Source organism: Anas acuta, chromosome 6, assembly GCF_963932015.1.
Source record: "Anas acuta chromosome 6, bAnaAcu1.1, whole genome shotgun sequence".
NCBI classification, from domain to species: domain Eukaryota; kingdom Metazoa; phylum Chordata; class Aves; order Anseriformes; family Anatidae; genus Anas; species Anas acuta.
The window spans coordinates 38,102,866-38,129,137 of record NC_088984.1 but is presented as its reverse complement, the minus strand read 5'-3'; the positions used below and the strand labels follow the sequence as shown (position 1 = coordinate 38,129,137).

Sequence of the window (26,272 nt, the reverse complement as noted above, 5' to 3'; positions counted from 1 at the left end):
AGCAAAAAAATCCATACTACATTGATGATGTACAACAAATGTTATACGATCAACAACAGAACTTACTTTCAATAAAACATGATGAATGTTATTCTTTAAAATAGAAATTAAAGCTTGTAGGATTCTGAAATATAGGAGTGAAATAAACACTGTGTAACCCAAAGGGATTTGTAGTGCACTGTGTTTCTGGCATGTGCCTGCACTGTTTTTACATACAGTAGCTGTAACTCCACTTTAATTGCTAAAAATAAGCAGCAGTATATTAACAGTGTAAAAGTACCATTTCGTTTCATAGCATAGTGCTTTTCTTGCAAAACTGATACTTTGTTTTGTGCTTGCTTATCCGTACTTTTTGCATTTGGAAGTACGTTTTGGACACATTTGCTAGGAAGACAGTGTTGTTTTTTCAGTAAAGCTGAGTTTCAGAAGATGTTTGTAAACCATCTTGAAATGACATTTCTGTTAAATACTAACATTCTTATCCTGACATTTTAATACACAGCACACTCTACTTTACATAAAACATAATGAAGCACCAAAAAATGTTGAGTTTTAAATGGGGAAAAGCATTGCCAGGATTTAATTCATAACCTTTACACCAAAAGAAAAGAACTATATATGCCAGCATTTGCCCAAGTTAGCAGCAAACTACTGACAAAGACTGCTTTCTTTCTGTGTTCTAGCCAGAAGCATGCAGCACCCAGAGGACAAAGGCACCCCAGGCTGGTGATTGAGGAATGTCCCTTAACGCATGAAACACTGACAAATGAGGTAGTGAAAGAACTTTTAGAAAAGGTAATGGAATTTTGTGGTTGTTTGTTGTTGTTTGTTTGTTTTGATTTGGTTTCTTTTTAAACTTCTCTTCAGATATTTCTTTCTGCCATACATGTAGGTAGTTGTCAATGATTGGAGGCTTATGGTTCTGTTTAGATTTTTAATTTTGCTTTTGTTTTATAGAAGCTACCAAGTGCTTTCTGTGTGCAAAAAGAGTTCATTTTCTTCACTAATTGCTTTTTGGAATTTAGAATTTATTACTGAACCATGGAAGGTTTCGGGAGACTGATCACTTACAGCACTGGAAACAGAAGCAGGCCCAAATTTTCACTCAGTCTTCATAAAATGTTTGCTTGATAGTTTCTTCTGGAATTAGTGTTACAAAAAAAAAAAAAAAATTATGATGTTCTGTGTTATGTTCAGTAGGAATAACATACATTAACATATTGATTTTCTAAGGACATTTTTTTTCTTCTTCAAATTTAGTATATACAGTAATCGGTAATGGTATTAAAATATTTCCTTGGCACAACTTCTGAAAATATTGTAAAGTTAAAGAAAAGTAAACTTCCACTGAAATACAAGCCCTAGTTCCAGTTTTTTTGTTTCACTTCCTCTACAAAATTGAAGACTTGCTGAAACAGGAAATTATTGTTATTGTAAGAGTTTGAGTGTTATCTTTTACATGAGTTGCGAAAGAAAAAAGCAGACAAAAAAGCATACTGGCAATTCTTAATGATCACTGAAATTGCCAGAGTTGTTTAAAGTTTCTAAAGATTTTTTTGAATTTTTCAGGTGTTCAAAACTGAAACTTGTGTTCCATTTATACCATGTGTGTATTGCCATGTTTGTTGCATAGTATACAAAACACTTAAAAGTATAAAACAAAGCAACAGCAAAAAAAAACAACACAAATTAAGCAATTAAGCAGTGATTCTGTCTTGCCAGAAAATCTGGAAAAGAAAAGCTACATGAAATGGATCTGATTAAAAATATTCCTATTAAAATGTAAATTTACATTTTTATTAAGAAAATACATGTATATTTTCTTGAACCCTTAAGAATTTGTGACATTGGGGGGATCGTCAGTTATAGGACGTCTTTTTGCAGCTTCATACAATCATAATGATGGCTGAATTTTGATACATGGTAAAGTTACTGTTGTGCATGTGTAATGGTGATAAACAGTATCACTTCAGTCTGATGTGATGCTAAAAAAGCATTGTAGCACCACCAGTTACTTGAGTTAATCACTCTAAATAGTTTACATGGGTTAACTAGGTAGATAGAGATCCTTCCTTCTCTGCCCTTGCTAATTGAGTATTTCCCGGGTGATTTCTGTGCTCTGGGCTGGGCTTTTTGTGTGTTTCTGGAAAGGCTTTGTTGCAGTGGGATCACCTTCATAGGTGGAAGTGCTTCTTATCCCAAGCAAAAACTTCCTTCCAAGAACAGATACATTCCACCGATTGCATATTCTCTGCAGTTGTATTTTAAGATTCCAGAAGAGGGGAAAAAGAAACACCACTGGCTAAATCTAAGAGTTAGTAATCATAGTGGAACTGGAATCACACTTTTAGAGGAATGATATTCCTCTAACCATCCTCTAACCAATCTACCGTGAAATTTCTGGAAACATTCCTCCACCAGTATACTGTCTGTCACTGTGATGTAGTAAGTGAAATACTTTGGGTTTGTCCTAGTTGAAGGAATTTATGTACACTGAAGTCATTAACAGTGTTGGCCACCATTCTTGGCCTGAGCCCAAAGACATGCTAGAAGGCTTCTGTTTACTTTAAAAACACAGCCATACAGCCAACATATATAGACAAGCTACACTTCCATAGTACTCTGTCCTTGGGTGTCCTTGAAAACCAGCGAATTAGTAAACAGAACATGCATTTTAGATGTTTTGGGGAAAAAAAAAAAGTTGCACACTATCTTAAAACCACTTTACAGATAAATTTGTGTTTTATATGCAGGTTAATGAAGCAGCTAAACGAGGAAAGAAGTTTGTGGGCTTTGTAACACAACATTTTCCTCAACCTAAAGCCTGTAATGGAACAAGCACAGATGGAAATGCAGAGCTGGAATCAACACTGGGCAGACGACACAGGGAACCCAGAAGAAGAATTTCTGATGAAGACTACAAAAACTGGAATGAAAGGTCACTGTGTGGTCACTCATCTGAGAGTGGGAATGAAGAGGAAATGCAAGCAGAGAGTGGACTGTTACAGGATGCAGATTTCCAGTTTGGAAAAGAAGTCAGTTCTGTTAAGCCACAAGAAGGAGACGGTAATGAATTCTGTTTGTTTATTGCAGAAATAAGATACGTTCTTGAGTTGTTTTAAGAAGCAGTAGGAAAAAAATAACAGAACAGCATATTCTGTCATCAAGTACCGGTTTTGGAAGATGCATCTTCCTTAAGTGCATGTGTACTTCCAAAAAAGTCACCACTGAGGAACCAGAAGAATTATGTACCTTCTGCTTTATATATCTGAACTATGATGATAATAATCATAATCATAATCATAATCATAATGGTGTTATTCTGGTTTTAAATGTGGTGCAAACAGGTAACTTTTTGCTTGATATGTGTTGTAAGCATATAGCAAGAAAAATGTGATACAGAAACCAAAGACATTGGTTTTTACCCACTCCTAATATTGAACCATAAATTTGTAAGGGATATCCAAGCATATGCTGTAATGAAACCAGTTGTCCTGTGTGTTTTAAAGCTGACAACAAAGGGATCCCCTTCTGTTTAGAAACAATTTTGTGTGCTTCTAGCCAACTCACATCACATACAGCAAACAAATCCATTAATAATGGATTCTTTCTGGTTAACATGCCTTCAAGAAGTATTCTGAAAGAGATCACTAAACTAATGCATTGACCATGTAATCAAAAGAGGATAATTGTTCCAAAATGAATTTACACTAGAGAAAATGAAGCATTGGAAAGCGGCTTACTTAGGAAGGGAAAGTATAATTGAAAGATGTTGGTGCTGTGGTAGAAGACTTAGTTGTACAAGAATCTGTAAGGTAAATCGTGTGGTCTTCACAAGTTACTGCCTGAAACAATGATTCCTGATACTGAAGCATTAAGCCCTTCATATTTACTAGGAAGAAAAGGTGAAAAGGAAGAAGTAACCTAACGCATGAGAACTAATGCATTATAGGAACTAAAGCATTACAGTATAGAAAGCAAGGCAGCATGAAATTTTCATTTAAGATTGAATTTTGATACAATAGGGTCTTCTGTGATGTTCCAGACATGTTTTAATTGCTCTCAAAAGCAACCTCTTCACTTTCTTGTCAAAGAGTTAAGCACCTCTCTAGTTGGTAGACTGTCAGGATAATGACTCTATGCACTGAGATAATCAATGTCCCTGTTATTTATAACACTTGAATTAAAGCAGTTCTTTTACAACATGCTGGGCTGTTAGAGCATGATCTGTTAAACCTTAACTCTTTCCTTGCAGCTTGAGGCTTGCTATACATAGTAGAACATAGATCCTGTAAGGAAAAAGGAGAAAACTCACAGTTGAGTTTTGGTTCGTGCATGCAAGTGTAACCAGGTGGATTACCAACCAGTGCAGCCCCTAGATGCAGAGTTCTCAGGAAATTCTAAACTTCTAAAAGTTTTGGCAGGAATATACCTGTCCTCTCTACTACTAGTCAATAAAGTTATTGGAAGTTTTAAGACAAATTTTCTGAAAATGTAAACACCTTTCTTTGTAAATGTTGTGTTTAACCATCCTTTTAAAAAATACTGATAGGAATTTTCAAAAATTTTTATTAATAGGAAAATCAAGCTTTACCAAGATAAACACATTAATGGTAGCACCTCCACCTGTAGAGGTGACAAAATACAACTGTATAGGAAGAAAAGTCATCTCATAGTGATGGAGTTCAGTAATTTGTCCTGAATTTACTCTCTTATTTCAGATGCCTTATGTGTTATTACCCACTCCAAAATGTTTCTCGTAGAAATTGATTAAAACTACTTAAAGTCCAAATAATGCTTTGAAAATCTTTCTCTATTTCTGGAGCTTAGAGAGACTAGTGTCTTAACTGGGATCATCTAAACCAAGTTCGTCTGTTTTGGCAATGTGAATACTTCTGCTTTCTAGAGGTTTGTGTCGATTTAGGCTGCTCAGAAGTTGTAGTAGTAGACATAATCACAGGGAATTTTTTTGCAATTGCTTTGTTATTTCCCTGCAACAGTGACCCAGACATGACTGTACTTATATCATGTGCTTCCTTTTTAAAATACATTTATTTAGCTAAGACTTCCTAACTCATCACCAGTGAATACCTAACATACTATGTATTTCTGAATTTACTTTTTTTGAATATTTGACTTTTTGTAACATCACTGTATTAATGGCTGGATGTGAGAAGCATCTGTGAATATGCAGATCTTGTTTGTTTTGCATACACTCATACTCTCGTCAGTTACTGTGTGGTAAACCCCAGTATGGAGCTGATTATACTGGTACTTAAATCATCTGCAAAAAAAAATGAGTAAAAAGGCTATACAAGGCATTCATCATATTTAAAAATTTAGAAAAATGTTTTTAATCTTCAGTTAGTCATTTTGAATATTTGTAGTCAAAACTTTAATGAGTGACAGAAATATAGCCTATTTCCACTGGGTTTTCTCTTGAATCTACTATATTTTCCCCTATGCAAAACCCACCTACCTAGAAGGTGGTCCAGCAACAACCCAACTACAGTATGTTCAGAGTTCTGTTGTGTACTATAGCTTACCCTCCTCACAGCTCATCCTGTTGTTTGTTTGTTTGTTTGTTTAATTTTTATTTTTATTTTTGTTGTTGTTTTGTTCTTTTGTTTTGTTTTGTTTTGTTTTTTTCTGGTGTTGAGGGCTCTAGGTGCGTACAGTTGCATAAGGAAGCTGATACTTAACTGATACTTAAAAATACAAAAGCAGGCTGAAATAAGAAGATAATATTTTTGAGAGCTCTGTCTTCCAGAGGCTCATTTTTCTTCTTTTTTTTTTTCTTTTCTTTTCTTTTCTCAGACAAGCTGTATACAGTCTTCAATGTTTTTGATGATGACTCTACCTGCTGGACCTATCATGAGGGCATCTTGTCCGTGAAAGTAACGAGAAAGGGACCAGTTATTAGTACACTGGAAGCAGACTGGCTAGAACTAACTACATTTTATTATAAACAAGGATTGTCCTTAACAGATTCTTTTGTACACTGGGAAACTTCTAAAGGTGAGCACTATCCCGCAATATCTGGAAGCTTTTACTTATTCATGTGGATCTATTTGTTTTGCATGTTGGTGTGAAGGGCAATTTGTAAATGTGTTCAGATAGTCTTTGTAAATTTGTAGAATTTCCTTCCCTGAAAAGGAAATACTGTTGTTTTTTGTGCAGTTGCAGCTCTGAATAATTGCAATTTCTGCCTTTTTAATCAAATCTGGGATTTTCAAAGCATGAAAGGAGTGTAGCATTATAATGAAATAAACCTTTTGCGTTAGTTCTGTTTTCTTTTTCTCTTTTTAAAGGGAAAAGATAATGGAAAATTATTAGATGCATTTCAGTAGTGTTCTGCTGCTTCTCACTCTAGACACTGTGCTGTGCTTGGAATATTTCTAATGAGATAAAAAAGCGCCTTCTGTTCTTCTTGTGCTTACTGCACCATTAAGATTTAAGCAAAGTAAGACTTTCCACACTTCCTCCTTTCTTCAGTTCTCTGCTAGGCTTAAAATTCTTACCAAAACCCTGAGTTGAATTAATTTGATTGTTTATCCTGAAGTTTCAGATCCATCATCTTTCTATAGGTGGTTCTGGTTGGATTTGGAGACATACACTAAGTAGAGAAATCTGCTTTTGCTCTTACCCTTAACTGTAGGCAGATTCTCCAGCATTTTTTCATGAAGGTGGGAGAGGGAAGTCTTCCCTGGTCCCTCCTGCTTCTTGCTCTCTTCTGCAGGAGCCTACAAGCTCAGTTAGCACGCTAAAATTGTTAGAACCATAGAGCTTCAGGCTACAGGATTTCTCCTCAGATTCCTAAATTGTCTTGTTCCTTCTGCCAGTTTCAATTTGATCACAGTTTTTCCCTGAAGGGAACCTCCTAGCTCTTTCAGAACTCCTATGTGATCAAGAGATTCGTGCTTCCTTTTTCTGATGTTCTGATTAAAAATAATAATGCAATCAGCATTCACTTTGCAAGGCTTGGGTTAGTGAAGGGCTGAATTAAAAAAAAAAAAAAGTTTAGCTTCTAAAGATTTTATGTTTAAATATGTGTTCTTCAAAAATCGAACCCTGACAAAATAAGAGCTTGATTTTATATATATATGTGTGTATGTGTGTGTATTTTTTTTTTTTTTTCGGTAACTTAGCCTTGAATGTTAATTATATTTCTGTAGCTCAGCAACAAAGTAAATTTAGTAATTTGCCAGAATCTGCGAAGGAGCACAAGTGCATCGACATCATTATATTTCTATCAAGTTGAATTTGTCAGCTATTCTCTCTCAAATTGCATATTTTTTTGCACGTAAACCGTTGAATGGCACAGTTTGTATTGGCCATCTATTTTTCTTGAACTATAATTCCTATCTATTGAAGTCAGTGGAAGAACAAAGATTCCTTTGGGGGAGGAGAGGTGAGAAATCTGACTGCTGGTTTTCAATAGTTTTTTTTAGATCTGGAAAATAACTCTTTGGAGATACATTACAATTCACCAAGGGGTTTTTCAGCAGCTGTTGAAATGAATCTTTGCAGCTGTTGTCCAAAAACAGTTTTTGCAATCTTTCCGTTCCCCTGTTGCTGTCTGCTTTTTTTCTGTGTGCATAACTGTCCCAGCTTTAATACCCAGGTTATGACTGACTTAGGGATTTCATGCGGCCTCTTTGCAGCAGTTGCTGCTTCTTGAGCCCCACGTGGCTGGGATGTATTTCAGTGACACACATGGGTGTGATGCTGCTGAATTCTGCTGGAAGTATTCAAAGGCACAACCCTCTACATGGATGGCATTCTGTAGCTGATCAAGTGTCTGTAACCACAGTGTAAGATTACTTTAGCTGCTGAGTTCATAAGCTAAAATATTTTTTCATGAGATAACACTGAAGAGTTTTATAACCAGATAAAAACTGGTCTTTTTAGGGGAAAAAAAGTGTTTAAACTTTTGCACTCAATTTACAAGAATTACACTTCTTGTATGTTTGCATGTGCATCCGATTGTCACCTTCATCTTAGTTTTTAAGTTTGCTTTTAGTTTGCAAGGTATCTACAGCAGCAGTTGTCCTTCTATATTGATGTAGTGAAATGAGCAAGTTTTAGATAATGTTTTAATATAACTGAAAACAATGGATGCAGGTAAAGCAGCTGCAGAAATTTTCATTTTGTTTGGATGTTGTATGGAGTAAACAGAATTATGTTGCTAACATGATCAAAACGCAATTCCCAATTTAAGGCAGGTACAAATTCAAAAGAATTAATTCATTTTTAATTCTCAGTGACAACCAAAACAGAAGGGAGTCATACAGGTAATCCAGGTAATTTTTTTTTTAGCTCCATTTGGGTCCAGGTGGTGTTGCTTCTGTTTGTTGCTACCTTGCAGGTTCTCATAATCATAGAAGTACTTAAGATTGATAGGAGTGCTGTGATGACACTTCCGCTTTTTCTATTTAGCTTTATCTGCCAGGCAGTGTCTTTTTTTTTTATTATTATTTAAATAATATTAACAAGGATAAACCAGATGTTATTTTGACATACGTTTCAACTTAACCATTTGTCTCAAAAGCCACTTAGTGGAGGTGCCTTGCTTCAATAATGCATTAAAATTTAGAGTTATATTATCATGATTTAAAAAAAAAAAATCTAGCATGTTAAACGTGTTACTGGTTGATGATTATAAGTACCTGCCTGAACACTGAAGACAGGTTCAAATTCATTAATTAATGAGATTGAGAATTTATGAACTGTTAGGAACTCTGCAGGTGTTCATGTTTGTGCCTGAAGCCATCTATTCAGTATCTGCACTGTATTTGCATATATTCTAGAAATAAAATAACATGTTCTGTAGCTTTACAAAAGCATAGGATATAGATACGTAAGTATCTAAATAATCATAGCTCAATGTAAGTAAGCTTCCTATATGCAATATAGGAAAAATAAAGATAATATGAATAAATGCTCAGTGTCTTACAGTACATTAACAAGCATATTGGTAAAACAACAACAACAAAACAGGACTTCCTGTTTGACTTGGAAAACTTCCATGCTGGTCTGGTCCAGTTTTAAAGCCAGACCAGTTGTATTGCATAGCTTTGCTTTGCTAGACACCTTTTAAGTTTATTTCTGCCACTGAAGCTGTGGCAAATAGTCATCTCTTTACGTATTTGTGCAATATTGGAGAGGATTTAAACCTGATATTTTGAGGAATGCATAATTTTTCGGTTTAAATTTAGTTTAATTGTTTAGGATAGCTAGTTGGCAAGGTAGAACTGCACAAAAGGCTTCCTTATTGCACTTAGGAGAAGAGACAGAAAATGAATTAATACTTCATGCACAGCTTCAGTTTGGGCTAACTGGATACTGTTAGACTTCCACAAGTAAGTCAGGGAGGTATTCTCTGAAATGCCCTTCACATCAGGAATCTTCCTACAATCACTTCTCTTTCAAGCTTTTCCTTTGGCCATTTATGTATTTATTTAAGTAACTGTAGCAAGACTTTACACTTCATGCTTCATTTATCTTTAGAGTCTCTCCCACCACACCAAAAGCCACATTTATTGTTAGGCATACAGTATTGGAGTTGAATAAAGAGGTTTTGTGCCTGTTTGCTGCAGGGGATATGTTGAATATGGGAAACGTGAACTCAGAGTTTCTTTAGAGAAAATGAAACAGTTCATAGCTCAATTTGTATTGAAAAGGGGGTTTTGAATAATAAATTGACTTGCATGCTTCGTGAAATTGTAATTAGATGCAGAAAGAACTTGGAGTTCCATTGCTGTCTTAGTTCCATTTCATTTAAAGGACTCTTCAGTGGGAAAATATAAGCCCACGTGTAAGCCCATATCTCAGTAAGATACTGACCTAAAAACTTATATTTTAGCTTATGTTTGTCTTTGTTTGCAGGTGATTATTTGCCCAAATCTTTAGAAGGAATATTTATCTACGAAGAAGAAGGTGCTGGGGTTCCAGGTTCTAACAGGAAAGGAAATGATGCAATAGTAGTTGAACAATGGACAGTTATTGAGGTAAATTGGTAATTATTTAGCAACACAATTTCCTACTTCTAGCTTGCTTTGTTTGTTTCTGTAGAATGACTGTACCAGTATTTGATAAACATTTCAGGATGATTTCTTTAAGCCACCTGAATAAACTAAACTAGCCTTGAATCATAAAAATGAGGTCAGGCCTGTGCCCATTAGTCATATGCATAAAAGAAATACACTGCAGAAGTACTGGCTTGACGCTCATAAATGTTCATATTCAGACCAAAACAGACCTAATTTCAGCAAGTGCAGCTCCACTGACAATGTACTGAAATATTCTTAAATAAAGGGGAAGTCAAACTTGGAATTAGAACAGAAAACTAATACTGTATGAGTTAAGTAGAGTTTTCAGATGTATGTTCTTAGTAAAAAATTTACTTTTAAATATCAAAAGACTTATTTTTTTTTTAGTAAAGTTACATATGAATTAGTGGCAATCATTAGTGGAGGACGCTATGGACTTACTTTTAAAATTCTCAGCAATAAATACATTTATTTATGTGAACAGACATGGCACAAGACTAAAGCCTAAAAATAAATAAATAAAAGTACAAGTAGGCCTATAGCTAGGTGAGATGCTTGTTACTCAGATTGGACGTAAAAACCTTAATATACCAATTGAGAAATCATTTTTGCTGTTTTAAAAACTTGTGTTTTAGGAGCTGATTTAGCAACATGACAAATTTAACATGATAGATGTGCTTTGAGTGTCATACTGAATCAGGACTAGTATCTAAAGTTAATATTCCTCTGTTTATCTAATCTGTTGTCTTGAACTTTTCCAATTGCTTTCAGTTTGAAATAGGGAATCCCTTTTCACACCAAATACAAATTATCATGTTATAACTAAGAAAGAAGAGGGGTTGTAATTTATGTGTAAAAATGCAAATAAACCCTGTACAGAGTGTCTTTACTACTTTTTATAATTATTAATGTAGGGGTGTGAAATTAAAACAGATTACGGACCTTTATTGCACACACTGGCTGAGTTTGGATGGCTCCTGACCTGTGTCCTGCCTACACCTATTGTACGACATGACAGGTATGCAAACAGCAGGATGCAGCATTTTGCTGTGTCTTCACAGTTGCACATCTTAATGAATTATCAAGTGATTTTGTCACAAGACAGTCATGCACTGTTTATTGCAAATTAAGGAGGAGAATGTGCTAATCCAGCAAGTTACGATCTAATCCAGCTGTTTCTCTTCTTTAATGTAGATATTGTTTCAGTTTACATATAGTAATGAACTACTGGATTTCAGTTCTCATATTTTCTTGCTTTAGTATTTCGTTGGATGTCTTGGGGGAAATACCTGTATATGTAAGAAGAGCTAAATAGTAGACCTAGATCCCATATAATGTTTCAGAATTTCTTTTTAATGGAAAACATACCGTGCTTTTATTCAGAGTACCTGCCATAAAAAATGGCAAATGTATCACTGAATTAAGCTTACACAGTTTGGTTTGGTTTTGTTTTCAATTCTGCTTCCATCAGATTAAGATTGCTGAAGTTCAGGGAAAAAATGTACTGAGGCATAGCTTAGAGCTCATGAAAACAATGGAAAAGCTGGGTGACTTTAGTAATCTTTGGATCTAGACCTCACTGTATTAAATCAAGACAGCATAAAAAGGACATGAATGCAAGTTTCTAAGAGAACTGCTACAAGAAAACGGAATTTTGTTCGAGTGATTTGACATAATTAAATTAACTCACCCATGTAAGAAGGAGGTTTTTCTGGTCAGAAAATAGCTGTCCTCTTTACCTGTGTTTTGTTGTTACTGTTTTTTGGTTTTGTGGGTTTTTTTTTGTTTTGTTTTTAATCAACTGTTTACAAGCTAAGACAGTAGAAATTGAGCTAAAACATCTAGCGTGTTTTCCTATTTTTAATGATTTTTCTGTTTTGTTTTCTTCTGAAACTTACGAAATTCTGAACTTACTGTGCAAAGCTCCTGCTCCATCAAGAAGTATTTCTCAGAACACAAAACAAAACGTCTATCCTTCAATTCTTTTTTTAAATTCTTAATCTACATGTGTTATCTTTGAACTTGGTGACTTCTTAGGGTACGTGAACTGCTGAGCCTGGTTTTCATAAACAGATGAAACTTTTGGCCAGATCTTAAAGATTGAGAAGTAGCCTTTCAGAATCAGATCAACTTTTTGGAAGGGCGTGAGTGAACGGTCGGATAGGAAGGTTCTAGTACTCCTGGTGTGCTGAAGGTCATAGGATGAGAGAGGTTTAAACCCCTAACCTTTGCTATCACACAAGCAGTGTACCTGTACCCATCCCCGAGAGGTTGGACAGACGGGGTAAAACTGTCCTGAGCAGCCATGTTAGCTCAGTCTGGGCTTGCTGCAGGCAGCAGATGCTATTTTACACCTGGTAGGTTGCAGAGCAAAAGCAGGGCTGCTTAGAAGAAGCTAAGTGCTATTAAAAAATAATAATAATAGTAGAAAAAAATGCCGTATGAAGTGATAATGGATTCAATAGACAGGGTCTGTTTCTTGAGTTACTGAGAAGGTGATGTACCAGCAAGACATTGAGGTTATGCTAGGTGTCTGAAATAGCTTTGGTTTCCAGATGTGAGACAACCAGCCCACTGCTAGATGCAAAACGGGATTGTATTCTGGCCAAACATGAAGTTGGATTCACTTCATATTAACACTGGAATGACTGATGAATACAAAGCATTTGTTTTCTGATTTAAATAGTTGTGTAGGTGTGTGCATGAATTGCCTGATAGTTGTTGTCTGGAAGGTATCTCACAGTCCACATTAGAAGAAATATGGTAAATCACGTTTTGAGCGTGCATGTAGTATGTCTAATATACAGTTATTCAGATTTCATTTTAGAAGTAAATAAATAAAAGTTCATTAACAGAATTCCTAGTTGGGAATTAAGAATTCTTAAAAGACTCTAAAGAAGTGTTTCTGTCCTGACAGCCTGCATAGTGATCGATAAATACTATTATTAGACATCAATATTGGCATTTGAAAAAGCGAAAGAAATTCCTACATGGTTACTGCGTGTCTGATAGGAAAGATGCTAGTACTGTGGTGGTAGATGATCTTAGGAATTCAAGTTAAATGCTGGATAAAGATACTTCATGCTGCCCACCAGCAGTCCTTTTCCCAGATGGGGAACTCTGACCTCAGAACTCAGCCTGAATTTAACAGGTTTGAGAAATACTGAACAAATAAACAATTTGGCAAATTCATGTTTTCATGTTTGTTTGTTTTTTAAATGCAAAATATATAATGAAAATTCTATTCAAGAATAAAAAATGTTAGCAAGGCAGCCTGCTCCCCATTTTTATTTCCCTCCATTTTATGTCTTATTCTCTGCCTTAGTCTATTCCTAATTTTTTGTAAAACTTTCCTCATCTCAGATCTTCTACAATTTGTTCCTGGCCATTAAGCCTACTGTTCATCTGTAGACAAAAGGTGTGACCACAAGCTAGTAATGTCTGGAGTGTGACAGGATTGTCACACAGAGTGTTTCTCTATCTCCCTTCTTTTTTTTTTCTTTTTTAAATATAGGTTGGATTTGAAACAGAATGTAAAAATGGCAGGCTGTAAAGCCTGCTCCTGTGTGGTTTTGATGTTGCTGTTATTTGAAGTTTATATTATTTTTACAGATGTTCCTCTCCATAAAATAATGTCGTGTTGCACAGAGTGTCATGCCACATGCTAGCTGAATGTCATGGATGTCCATTTCAGGCACGGGCAGCAGCCTGTAGGCCTGTTTTGTCCTTTAGCTCCTACCTCAAGGGCTAAATCATGCAGGATACAGGAAGCATTTCCTCAAGAAATGTGATCTTTGTTGTTACAAGTAGAGCAATAGTAGAGAGCACGCAGAGTTGCATTTTGTGCAGTGTTGTTTGAAAGATAAGGACCTTTTTGGGGTGTTTTTTTGTTAACAAAGTAGAAAACCCACAGAAGTTCCTAGTCTTCTGTCAGTGATTGTTTTTCCAGGCATACAGGAGAACAGAGCATGAAAAAAATGGATGTGATGCAATGTTTGTATCCATCTCTTGGATATCATCCCTATCTTGGATATTTAAATATGGTTAGCAGTCATTAAAGTATTTTTTGACCAAGAAAGAATGTAAGGAAGAGCCACAATAGTACTAGTGACCTCATTCACTAGAGCCTCCTGCATGATACACAGCTGTAACATACAGTGAAATGTTTTCTTGACAGGAATTTGACAATAATTATGCCAAGTTCAGAAGCTGTGTATCAAGGATAAGATGAATAGCCCTTTTAGAAGTTAAATTTAGTGAGTAGGGGGAAAAAAACATGTTAGAAATTATTTTGTTGGTAATTTAGTGCTACTGGAGTTATCAAAATAATGTTATTGTGAATTTCTGGAATTCCGTACATGTTTGTGGTCTAAAGTTAGAATTCTTTACTGGTTTTGTTTGGGATGGAACAGTTGTGTCAAGTCCTGTGGGAGCCTTCCTGTCCCACATTGGTACATGCCTCAGAACTGAAAGTCTAAATACAATGCGACTGCAAAGGAGTGCGAAACTTCATTTTGGGGAAATGCAAATAAACCAAATAGATTAAAAGAACTTATTATAGCTTTCCTTCATTTGTTCAAGAAACACTATCTAACCTTAGTTGATTCGTACATAGAAAGTGTATGCACGAAAAAAAATAAAAACAGATGTAAAAATCATAGCTATTGGCAGGCCTGAGTAGCTTCCAGTTGGATGATTATTCTTAGAGATTTATTTAATATATGCATACACGAAGAGGACGGACTTATTGCCAATTCAGCATAAGCAGACAAGCAAATAGCTGGTGTTTTAACAAAAGAGTCTCTGTTGCTCCTCATCCCTCTTACAAGAAGAGACAGGAAAAAGGCTCCAGCAGCCGTACTTCGCAGTGACCTTTATTTCCCCTCACTGATTGCTGTAGTCCCTGAAAATCGGCAGGACGGACTGTCTGCAAGCACCGGAAAGCAAGCAGGCAAATACAGTGCAAAAACATGGACTTTGTGGTTATTAGTTTATCATCACAAACAACTTCATCTACGTTTGCAAAATGGCCTGGCTTACAAGGCAAAGTGGAAGTGTGGAAATGAGAGGGAAGCTATGGAGTGGCTTACTCTAAGCGTTTTTTTCTCATTTAAATTCTGTGGAAATCCCACTGTCATTGAGTTCTTTGTGAATTAAGCTCATAGCTGCTTTGTCGTGTGCAGCATTTTAATAAGGTGAGACTTAGAAAATTGTTAATTTACTGATTGTCTACTCACCAGTGTGTCCTTTCTCCATTCTAGTAGAATTTGTACAAGCTGAAGCTTAATGTTTTTTTTTTTTTTTTTTTTTTTTTTTTTTTTTTTTTGCTGCAGGAATGCAGACACAGTTACAAAATAGAGCATAGGCAATTCCCCATGACAGGCGCAACCTTCTCACTTGAAAGAGAGATTTCCCAGTTGATAATACCAAAATAGGCATAAATGAGGCAGGGGAAGATAACTGGCAATGTGGAGTAAGTTTGCAGGATTGCTGATTTCCTTTTCATAATGTAAAAGTGTAACATATGTATTATTTTTTTTTCAATTAATGGAAATAAGGAAGGTAGGGACTCCCAGAGGAGAAAACATGTTAAGTTAAAGAAACTAACCTCCTCATTTCCCTGTCTTCCCCAAAGGCTGCAGTTTAGGATAGTTCTGTTCTCTCATCCAAGGAAGGTATGCAAAGACATGCCTTGACCTTAGTTCAGCAGGGTTGAGAGGAAGGTTGTGATGGGCCAAGCACCATCACAAAGTCATCACAATTGACTATTGATCAGATACAGCTGGGAATAGTGCTGTTCTGTGTATGTTCTCAGAGCTTACTTTGAGGCACTCTACTAGGGTAGGCTGTTAATACATTCTTTCTGATCCCCTAGCAATGGTTTTAGTCACTGATTTTTCTTGGAGTGAGTCCCTAATATAAAAAAAACAAATTCATACTATCAGTCCTAGCCCTGGCATGAAATATGTATCAGTTATATCAACCTTATGTGTGTGGTTGCTGAAATTGTGACTTACCGTACTGAAGTACGATCAGACATTATTTTACTACTTCCTTCCAGAGCGTTAAGCATAAAAATACAGTTTTATTGTTGATAGGGGAATAGGTGGAATCATGACTTCTTGAAGTGGGCTCACTGTGTGGTAATCACTACAAGTCTGTTTTAAGTCATTGAAGTTTTGTGGTGCTATTTATTTATCTTACTCATATATTTGTAGTTGCTTTCATGCTAACGTGTTTCAGTGTATTTCCTTTATGCATGTTAAGAGCTCGTTGAATACTGCACAGAAGTAGAGTAGGGAGAGAAGAAGAAGTTACCAAAACGTAGTTCTGATATGTGGAAGAGCACAGAATTTTTTTTAAACCCTCCCATCCCAGAACTCTGATCTCACAATTCTTGCATGCATTTAGTCCGTACAGAGTCTTGCTTTGTAAGTCACATGCGGTCAATTTGCTGGCCTGTATTTTTGATGGAAAGGTATTGAAAACAAATACCTAAAATCTTAAAGAGGTTGTAAAGGACAATTCTTTTTTTATTAACTAGTAGTAAAAGAATGCAACATTTTTGAGACATGAATACCTGAGTTGTTTTTGATGAACTTTTTCAACAGAAAACCCACAAGTGAAGGTTTTTTTTTTGCTCTCTTACTTCTTTCTTCTCTTGTCCATCCCATGTACAAAACCACCTGTGTCATTTATCTCATTGTGGATGTACTGGTTAAACTGAGCTGAGACCTTTTGTCCAGAGGTAGTGAAAAGGCAAGCTTATCCCACTGTCTTAGTTAGATGTTACGTTAAAACCAGAAAACAATTTTACTGCTAACTAAGAGTCTTACTTCACAAATTTCCTGTCTCAAAGATATTGAGATACTTGTTGAAGCTGTTTATCTTCTGAAATTGAGGCTGTTTGCTGTGGTGTTACTAGATAGTTGCATGTTGTTGTATATCTATCAGTGCAAATAGATGAAAAAAATACTCTTTAATGTTTAATTTCAGATGTTGCGAAGGTGTGGTCTTTCATTAAAAGTAGGAGCTTTGGTACTTAAGCTTTCAAGCACAGTCCTGTCAAGTTACTCCAATCATACTACTAAAAATGTTTTGTTCTGTATTTGTTTACATGTGCAACACCTTAGCCTAGCTGTGTGCTTCTGTTTGTTTTATTATTATTATTATTACAAACCAGTTTATGAATTAAAACACCAGCAAATGCTTGATAATCTATCCTCTTCTGACTCATACACACGCAATTTACAGTTGACTATGAAAGGCGTGAATGTTACAGGAATGTTATTGCCTTGAAATATTCAAAGGATTTTCCTTAAATTTTAGTGAAGGAAACCTGGCCACAAAGCAAGTTGTTTTTCTTCAGAGACCTGTTATTTGGAATTCTGCTGTCCAGACGCCAGAGGTGAGTAATGTGGTGATTTAAAAAAAAAAAAAAAAAATTAGTATTTCACACTATAGTTACATACAGAAACAGATTTCAAAATTAATGGGAAAAGAGTGGCAGAAACAGGTTTTGCTTGAAAAAATCTGTTTAAGTTTGTGTCACATTTTTGCAGATGCATTTGCAAGTTGGATTTATTATTTTTTTTAACTCAGCTATATGGCTCTTAGACTAAGCTGTAGAGAACAGAAGTGTAGGTATGCTAAAAGCCTGTTACTTTAAGAATCCTGTTCTAAGAAACAACTGTTTCTCAGGTGGATGAAGTTGGCTATGCTGCAAACATTTGTTTAGAAGCCTTCAGGAAGTCCTAAGTGAGCTGACTCAACTCCTGCACATGAAAAAGATGACATTTTTTTGACCTCTGAAATGTCTGTTTTCATGCCTGTAGCAGAATACAAGTGTCAAGCTGTGCAAGGGGCTCTGTAATCTGGGGGTTCCCAGGGTGAAGGAGTGTTAGCCATTGCTGTGTGACTGAAAGTATGTGACAGAAATAGAGGACTTAAAATTCCTACAGCTGAACTTCAACAGTTACCTGTCCCCTTTAAGTGAGATTCCAATAACAGTGGTTGTATAAAAGTACTTTGAGGATTAAATCATCAAAGTAGTCATCACATCCTGCTCAGAGCCAAGGTCACAACAGCAGTGGCACCTGTACAGTGCTATAGCAAAGCCTGCTGTGGCCAGGGGAGGATAACCAATGGGTTCTTCTTTATCAAGGTTTCTACACCCTGTGGTGGGTTTTCCCTTTTATTTGTTCTTCAGTGGCTATTCTGTCTTCAGCTAATGAGCTTTCTTCTCCTGTGGTAGCCTTTTTAGGAGCTATGGAAGCTGTAGGCATTTTGACTCAGGCCCAGCACTGGAGTAGTAACTTCAGAAATTCTGTCCATCGTGATACTATTACTTTTATGAAGCAGTGGTATCTATCCTCTTCTTTGTCCACCTGTATAAATGTTTCATGAGACTCTACATAGCTGGAATTCATATTTGATCTTTCCAGCTTATATCCAGACTGCTGTCATCATCTGTATTTTCCTGTGATTAGTGTTTCTAAAATACACTCTTCCTTTTTTGTTCTTCTCCAGACTTCTGCTTGTCTCCAGCCTAACTTCCTTCTCACTGTGTCCCCTGATAATTAATTCTTCCATGCCTGGAAGAATGGCATTCAACATGAAAAATGGAAATTTAATTGCACATCTCCATCACAGTCTCAGACCCTAGCTAGGTGTTGTATGCTGTCTTTAATTTATTTTCCTCGTTTACAAAATTTGGGCTCCTATCTTATTTTCCACATCAGTATTCTGTGCAGTCTCCCTTGCCAATGTTTCAGTCATCCATTCATGTCCTTTTCCAAATTCTGCCAGTTCTTGCAGTTTTCTTTCAGTTTCCTGTGTGTACCACTTACCTTTGGCTTTTTGCTTCCAAAGCTTACAGTCCCTGCTCTCTTGTCATCTCTTCTTTTTTTGGAACATAGTTTTGTTGGTATCAGTGTTGTGAGTGTATAAAGCCATGCTATTTTATGTCAGTCATGATCAGATAAAGTCAAAATTCTCCTGATGTTTCCCAACTTTTTATTGCTATGTATAATAAGTTCATGGACTCCTGATGTGACTACTCTTTCCTTGGACAGAGATACTTTAAAGGACACTGTAACTACGTGACTCAAGGTAGAAGGATTAATACTGGATTCTGCCAGGAGACACTGTAATACAAAACACTTCCGTAAAAACATTCATTGTCAAAAATTGATGAATCTTTGAGATGTGTTTTAAATTAAAATTAGAGGAATCCTTGTGTTTGCTGTTTAAATTCTGTTGCCTAATTGTGAGGTGATTAGTACTGGAATGACCTTTATATTCTTTATTTTTACAAGTATGACAGTACCTGTGTTGTGTGGTCATTGTTTCACTTGATTGTAATGCAAAACCTTTGAGTTAAGCATTAAGACAGTGGAAGTAAACAAACGGCTGATTTGTAGCCATGTACATGAGGATTATTGTATTTAAAATCTGAAGAGACACAGTATCTAAATGTGCCCCTTAAGTACCAGTGAATATCTTACTTCTGCAACAGGAAATCTCAATATGATGAGGTCATGTTAGCATGGGATAAATAGGTAGCTCAGGCTAAAGCTAAAACATGTACTAAAGTAGCATTTACCCTCTGTTTTTCCAATCACGTAGGTTTTCCCCTAAATCTTAATCTCTTCATTTACGTATTTATATATTACCAAAATGTCTGAATTGGCAAAACAGCATATTACCTTTATTCATAGATGAGGTAATCTGTCGATTTGTTACCAGTGCCTAACTGGTATAGCACGTCATGCTAGCTTTGCATGGAATAGCTAGAGTTCAGGTGGGAAACAAGCTGCTGAAACCTGAAAGCGTTCAGTATTAACTTTTAATATTAACTATTAACTTTTGCTCTAGAAATTGTAATAAATATGTTTATTTAAAGTGATACATGGACAGGGGGAACAGAGTTGTGGAATTATATCAAACAAACCTTTGAAAACATTTTAGTAAAAAAGTTTTAACTCCTGTGATTCTACATTGTTGGTCATGACACTTCACTTGCATTTACACTGACTGCATTTCTTGTTGTTTTACAAAATAAAATCATCATGTCCATAATTCAGGATGCTTTTGAAACACAAAGCTACTGCAGATATCTAAAATATTTTAATTTCCAAACTAAACAAAACGCATCAGTTTGTCTATTTATGAGTATCCGTGACGTGTTGGTAACTCGGATATCTTGAGAAGAATACTAACTTTAAGAGAGCCAACCTACAAAACCAACAAGGCTTTTTCATTAACGGAACCTAATTAAGAAAGCAGTTCAGTGTTAGAGGATGCCTACATGAGAGTGTCTCAGACCCTCAGAGCCTGATCACGTTGCAGCTGTGTGGCAGGGTCCGGCCGTGGCACAGCTTTGTCCCCCAGGCATGTCCAGCTCCTGGAGCCCTGTGACTTGCCTTCTGGGGGCTGGCAGTACAGGGTACCAGCTGCTTTGTGTACTCAAGGTCGGTTTTGTTGTAGTGTTTTGGTTTTGTTTTCTTTCCTTGTGAGGTTGAAGTTGCCAGTTCTAAAGGAACTTTTAATTCAGTAAGAATTGAGGGAACTCCTCTGTTACCTGGCCTGATATTCCCACAGGGTCTCTTTTCAGAAGACTGTGTGTTTCAAGTCCTCACAGATCCTATCTCTGCCTTCTTGTGTATTTGTTGGTTAGTGCATTATGATCTGGCTTGCAATTTATGTAATGGTTCAAAGGCCTCTTGGATTTAGAAGGGTTATATTGTCTCAGTGAGTTCTTTATCACACACCATTTGCTTCTCTAAGAAAACAGTTCAGAGGAGACCTGAGACTGAACTGCACACATGAGGGATTTCTCTTTTTTATTTCCTTTAGGCACACTTCTCCATCCTCTTACTGTGGCATCTGGGCAAAGCTTATTTCCTTCTGTTTCTCCTGAGGCAACCCTATTTCCCCTTAGTCTAATTTCCCGATGTCTCCTGTAACAGCTTCCCTTAAATACATTTCCTTTAGCCACAAGGGCCATTGTTTTTACTGTTTCAAAAGAGTTTGGGAAAAATGTTACAGATGTATAGAAGGGGGCAAAGAACTGGCACAAACAGTTGCAGTTTTGGTTTGATCAGAGTCAGACATGTAGGTTAGGTGCAAAAATAAAGCTTTCTTCAAACAGCTGATTTTTAGCATGGGTTAAGACTTGTAAATCATTCTGTGTCTGCCAAGTAAAACATAGGAATTGGGCATTGTCAAAATAATTGCTTTTTCTAAGCATTTGCTTACTCTCTTTTGAATCTTGACTGTGCTGTATCTTTTGCATCTCTCCTTAAATATCTTTATAGAGAACAAAAATGTATCCATTAGGATATTTCTCGAGAGGAGTTCATAGTTTAAGCCAGTGTTAAATGCTGCCTTATGTTAAAATGCAGCTCACATTAAATTCATACATGACTCATTGTGAAGTGTTTGGCTTTTTTTCTATATAAGCTAACATTAAAACACCCCCTTTTATTTCAGAAGAAATCCTTAAGGCAAGTTATTGGGGAGGAAAAAAGCAGAGTTGGTAGCAGAAGTGTTGGATTAGACACAGCTACTTCTCGCCCTGTAGAAACTGGACAAGCACCTGATGAGTTTCATCTGTCTCCTTCTAAACAATGTTGGATCAAAGAGGCCTCCTCCCAGTATGGAGGCTTTCCCAGATTCAGTAGCAGTGATGGAGTATTAAGAGAACTGGATGATGGACAATTTGACCAGGAAGATGGAGTCACTCAGGTCACATGTATGTGATGAAGTAAGTAACTGCAACAGATGGACATGTACATAATTCACACAAATGTAAAACAAACCAAGTCCATGCTACTTTGAATGCATTGATATAATCCTATGACTTTTCCCAGACTCATTTTGTATTTTTGACTGTAGTAAGCCTACTGTAGTAATAATACTACTGCAAAATGCTTTGGCTTCCTGTCTCTCTTTGATAGAATAACTACCTGACTGGGTGCTTTGCTAACTTTTGTTCATCTTTTTTGACAAACAAGGAAGCAAATGCTGCAAAACAATGACAGTTTGTCTTCTGTAAGAAAGAAAGGAATGTGGATGTTTGGTGTTTTCCACAAGCTGAAAGTGTGTTTTGTTGTTGTTGTTTGTGTTTTGTTTTGTTTGTTTTTTTCCACAAGGGTATTGTAAATATTGGGGGGGGGGAGGTGGGAAGGACAAGAAAAATTAAATATCTCCATATTGTTAAGTTTTAATGAGATTTTCACTTTACTTGCTTTGTCCAAGCTCAGAAACCTAGAGAAATACAAGTCATATGCTAGACAGTTAATAATTTAAGCTGCATTCAGACCTGGTATGCACAGAAAACCTCTGGAGGCAGACAGTTGCTCCTGTAATACTATCTCAGCTCTGCGGCATTTACCAGGGTTCCATGTACATGTAAGCCAAAAGCTATCCCAGCATTCAGCTTTGTGTGTATATATACAAAAACTTACTCGTGAGGAAATGAAGAGCCTCTCGCCTTCCAAAAGGTAACTTGCATTCTATGAAAAAGTAGTTTGAGAAACTGTAAGAAGCACCAACAGCCAGGTGCAAAATGATACTAATAATATACAGGGGGGAGAAGTAGATAAAATGTAATATTAGATGAGAGACTTTTTACAAATACGTCGATGTATATGCAAAATAAAATTTCTGCTAATTGTATATCACACTAGATGAATGATATCCAATTGCATCAAATAGCAGAAGCACTGTTCACAGGAAAGACTGAAGCTCTTTGGCTTCTGTCCTCACTGTGGGGAGGAGTTAAGACTGGCTTCTGGGAGAAGAGGCACGTACAGGAATTATTTTTATGGTGCTGTCTTGAAATTACATCTGGCAATAAATAGTACAGCTTCCATCTAAGCTGATCTACTGCAGTAGCTGGGAAACAAAAGCCACAGGAAAAGAAATTCTGCTTTTTTTTCTTTTTTCAGATCATTGTTGGTATTTCACGTAAAATACTGTAACTTAGTTACTGTCTGTAAGAAGCTTTTACTAAGGGAAATTTCAAGTTTTAATTAAAAATGTAAATGAGAAGCTGAAGAAAATTGCATGATAAAGGTGATTGTAAATAAAAATGTATTTTTTAAGAAGTTCTAGAAGCAAAAACTTCTAAGTGCTTGTCACTCTCAAGCTAAGAAAATAACCTGATTCAGGTGAAAAATCAAGACAGAACTGAGCAAATGTATTCCCAGCCTTTCTCTCAAGGTTTGTGGTACAGCATGCCGTCAGACAGGTATCAAAATCACCTGCCTCTGGTGGCAGTGTTCCACCAGATGCCGTAGAAGTCTCTTTGCCCACACTGGGATGATGGCACCAGCACAGTGGGCACAGGAATGCAGTGACAGCAATGCCAGCAACTGACTCAGAGCACCTGCAGGATGAACAGAATGGGGGCAATTCAGCCTGCGAGCTCCAGGGCAGGGAGCCATGCAGAATGGACTCTGGCAGGAGCTGCTTCTTGCAATGAGCAAGAAATAGTTCATGAAAGAAAAAAAGTTGCACGTGCTGTGATAAGCAGAAGTAGCACGAAGCTTTACTACTATTTCAATTTATTTTTACAGGGCCTTATCCACTTGTATGAGGTTTGATTGTTGTACTAGGGGCTTGAAAGGATGATGGCTTTGGAGTTGCTTCCCAGTTTCATGGTAAAAACTGTTGCAGGTTTGTTATTATTTTTTTTCCTTTGGAAGAGCAATTCCTAACAACTGTTTGCAGCAGACTTTATCCCTCTCCTGTTCATCTTCACCAAACCCTGGTTCTGGAGACAACCTTTAAATTTATCTAATTTTCCTGTTGCACCTTGTTGGAAAGTGCAGCTTCTCTCTTCTCACATGAATTTCTTAAGAAAAATACCAGCAGTCTGGCAAAGTGTTCCCTGCTCAGTGGGAGGGTGCTAGCCAGGCGCTCCTCCCAGAGCCTGATCCAACCCCTGTCTTCTCACACAGCCCACTGAGTAGCAGTCATTCGATAGCAGGCATCTCCCCATGGTACTACAGATGGGGAAGAACTGATGAAAAGATACATCTGTCCCTGGCAGAAAGATAAGTAATTTCAGCATATTAAAAAAGGGACAACAGCTGGTCTTGTAAAACTTGGAATATAATGCTGTACTTCTAAAAATATTTGTCAGAAGTAATCAAAAGGAAAAAAAAAACGCTCTCACATGTGCAATTAATGGTGGTTCTGCATACAAGTCAAAGTTGTAGAAAGCAGCAAAAATTGGTCAAAAAACTAGGAACTCTGAATATTCCAAGTTAAAGCTTTTAATGTGTATAAGAGAAATTACCTTTTATAAAGTAGTATCACTGTTTAAGATAGTTAACAGCAGTAAATTGTAAAACAAAACCGAACTGCAAATATTTATATAACACATTATAATGTATAAAGTACTAAACTAAATGCAGTTACTCTTTCTAGAATGCATTTATTGGATAAAAAGGAATCATTTCACTTTTGAAATCTTTTCCAGGTAGCGAATTTTTCCAGGTAGCGAAAATGCAGAAAACTCAAAACTAGCATCCAGACGTTTTTTTAAAAAAGCTCTTCCCATATGATTAATGAAGTATAAACAAAGAAGATTCAATTTTTGCAACAAAGGTAGTCTGGATGTCCACAGGTACATTTTAGAATATTCCCACTTGAAGCTTTAAGAAATTTCTTTAAGAATTTTCTTAAATTGTAGGCCACGGAAAGGAATGTGGCTTTATTTCAGAGTTTCAGCTGTACTTTAGTCCTTGCTCTTGAATCTCAGTAGGTTTTGATTGTGTTGCAAGCTTCTGTAAATTTATTTCTAGTCTTTTTAATTCTGTGTAAATATGCTAAATTGCTTCCTTTAAACCCCTTTAGAAATGCCTGTTTAGGTAAGGATGGCTGGTTATTTTTTTAATGCCATTTGTTTTGCATACAGTACGTAAAGTTGTCCCTGCTGTACAAACACTAATCTAGAGTGTTTTCCTAGTTCTCTGTTGTCTTTCACCTCGCAGGGCTACATTTGGGCTCTGTACTGCACACAAACAAAATTTAATTCTTCACCCTGAAAAAAAAATGACAACCTGGCAGGAGACAAGATAGAAATGTGTAAAGGGAGTGGCACGGAGAAGGTAGCAAAGGAATAAATTCTTCAGTATTCTAATTCAAGGGAATCATGGAAATGGTAAGTAGCAGGTTTGAACCAAGTGAAGGTACTTATTTGGCTGGCTGTTAACTGCTTGCCGCAGGATGTTGTATGTAAAACTACATGGATTTAAAAATCCTGAAAGGGAAAAAAAAAAAATGCTCTCTGAAAGTCACTGAACCAGACTGAAACTGTTGGAGACTATAAGCAGTGGTTTGACTGACTTGCGTGCGCATCCTGTTCCTTCTATTTCTTGTAAGGACCAGTTCTTCATCCTTGAGTTAGCTGGATTCAGCAGGACCATTGTGGGAGTGTAACTGAGAATGGTTTCTTGCTGCACACAAACCATTTGACTTCATGCACTAGTTGAAGAGCACAGATTAAACAACCTGTCTTCCTAGGGCATGGATGCTGAAACAAATAGTTGAAAATGCTTTTAAAAGAAGTGATGCAAAATCTTCTCTTTCTTTGCCGTGAAAAATTCTGAAAACCAACTCATCTTATGTGGGAAAGAAAGAAGGGGAGGGTACATTTTGCGTTGAGGGGATTCTATTTAAAGCTATGTGTTTCAGTATGTTCTTAAACTGAAGCATTAAGTTATGACACTACTAATCGTAAATTACTAGCAGCTCCTGTTAGCAAGCTTTTTTATATGCTCTTATTGCACACACACTCCTCATTTTACTCAAATGTATTTTACATACTTCATTATCTCAAGCCTTTTTATTGAATTGTGGCTCAAACTTTAAGCCTGGATGCATGCTCTGACCCAAAAAAAAAAAAAAGTACACTAATATCATGGCTTTATCTGCGAGTCTGAACTTCAATAGATGAGTCCCTCACCTGTATGTGACAACAAAAATACGACTATTAAAAAACAAAGATGGAAAGACATTAATGCTGTTCCCAAACCTCTCCAAAAGACTGAATACTTCATCTTAAAGTGTTAGGACAGGAAATACTTTTAACAGTGTTTGCAAGCAGGAAGAAATAATCCACTATAAAAAAATCTTTGCCCTGCTCACACTTGTCACAGTTCATTTACATACCTGATCAGCTGTAATAAACTGCTGCTTAACCTCTG

At 36.5% G+C, this 26,272-nt stretch overlaps 1 protein-coding gene across 4 annotated transcripts in view; it reads left to right on the top strand.

Annotated features, from left to right (window-relative positions):
- The window catches only part of RFTN2 (raftlin family member 2), a 29,810-nt gene extending 7,067 nt beyond the window's left edge, over positions 1–22,743 (top strand). For 2 of the 4 annotated variants that reach the window (XM_068686618.1, XM_068686617.1), the window contains 7 exons: positions 684–795; positions 2,754–3,066; positions 5,818–6,018; positions 9,889–10,010; positions 10,967–11,070; positions 17,382–17,460; positions 21,546–22,743. In XM_068686618.1, coding sequence (XP_068542719.1) covers positions 684–795; positions 2,754–3,066; positions 5,818–6,018; positions 9,889–10,010; positions 10,967–11,070; positions 17,382–17,460; positions 21,546–21,815 — 1,201 coding nt within the window. In that variant the 3' untranslated portion in view covers positions 21,816–22,743. Of the gene's footprint in view, positions 1–683; positions 796–2,753; positions 3,067–5,817; positions 6,019–9,888; positions 10,011–10,966; positions 11,071–17,381; positions 17,461–18,581; positions 18,722–21,545 lie in introns of those variants that run through there. The other 2 variants (XM_068686619.1, XM_068686620.1) reach the window with 2 other exon arrangements.
- The last annotated feature ends 3,529 nt before the right edge of the window (positions 22,744–26,272 follow it).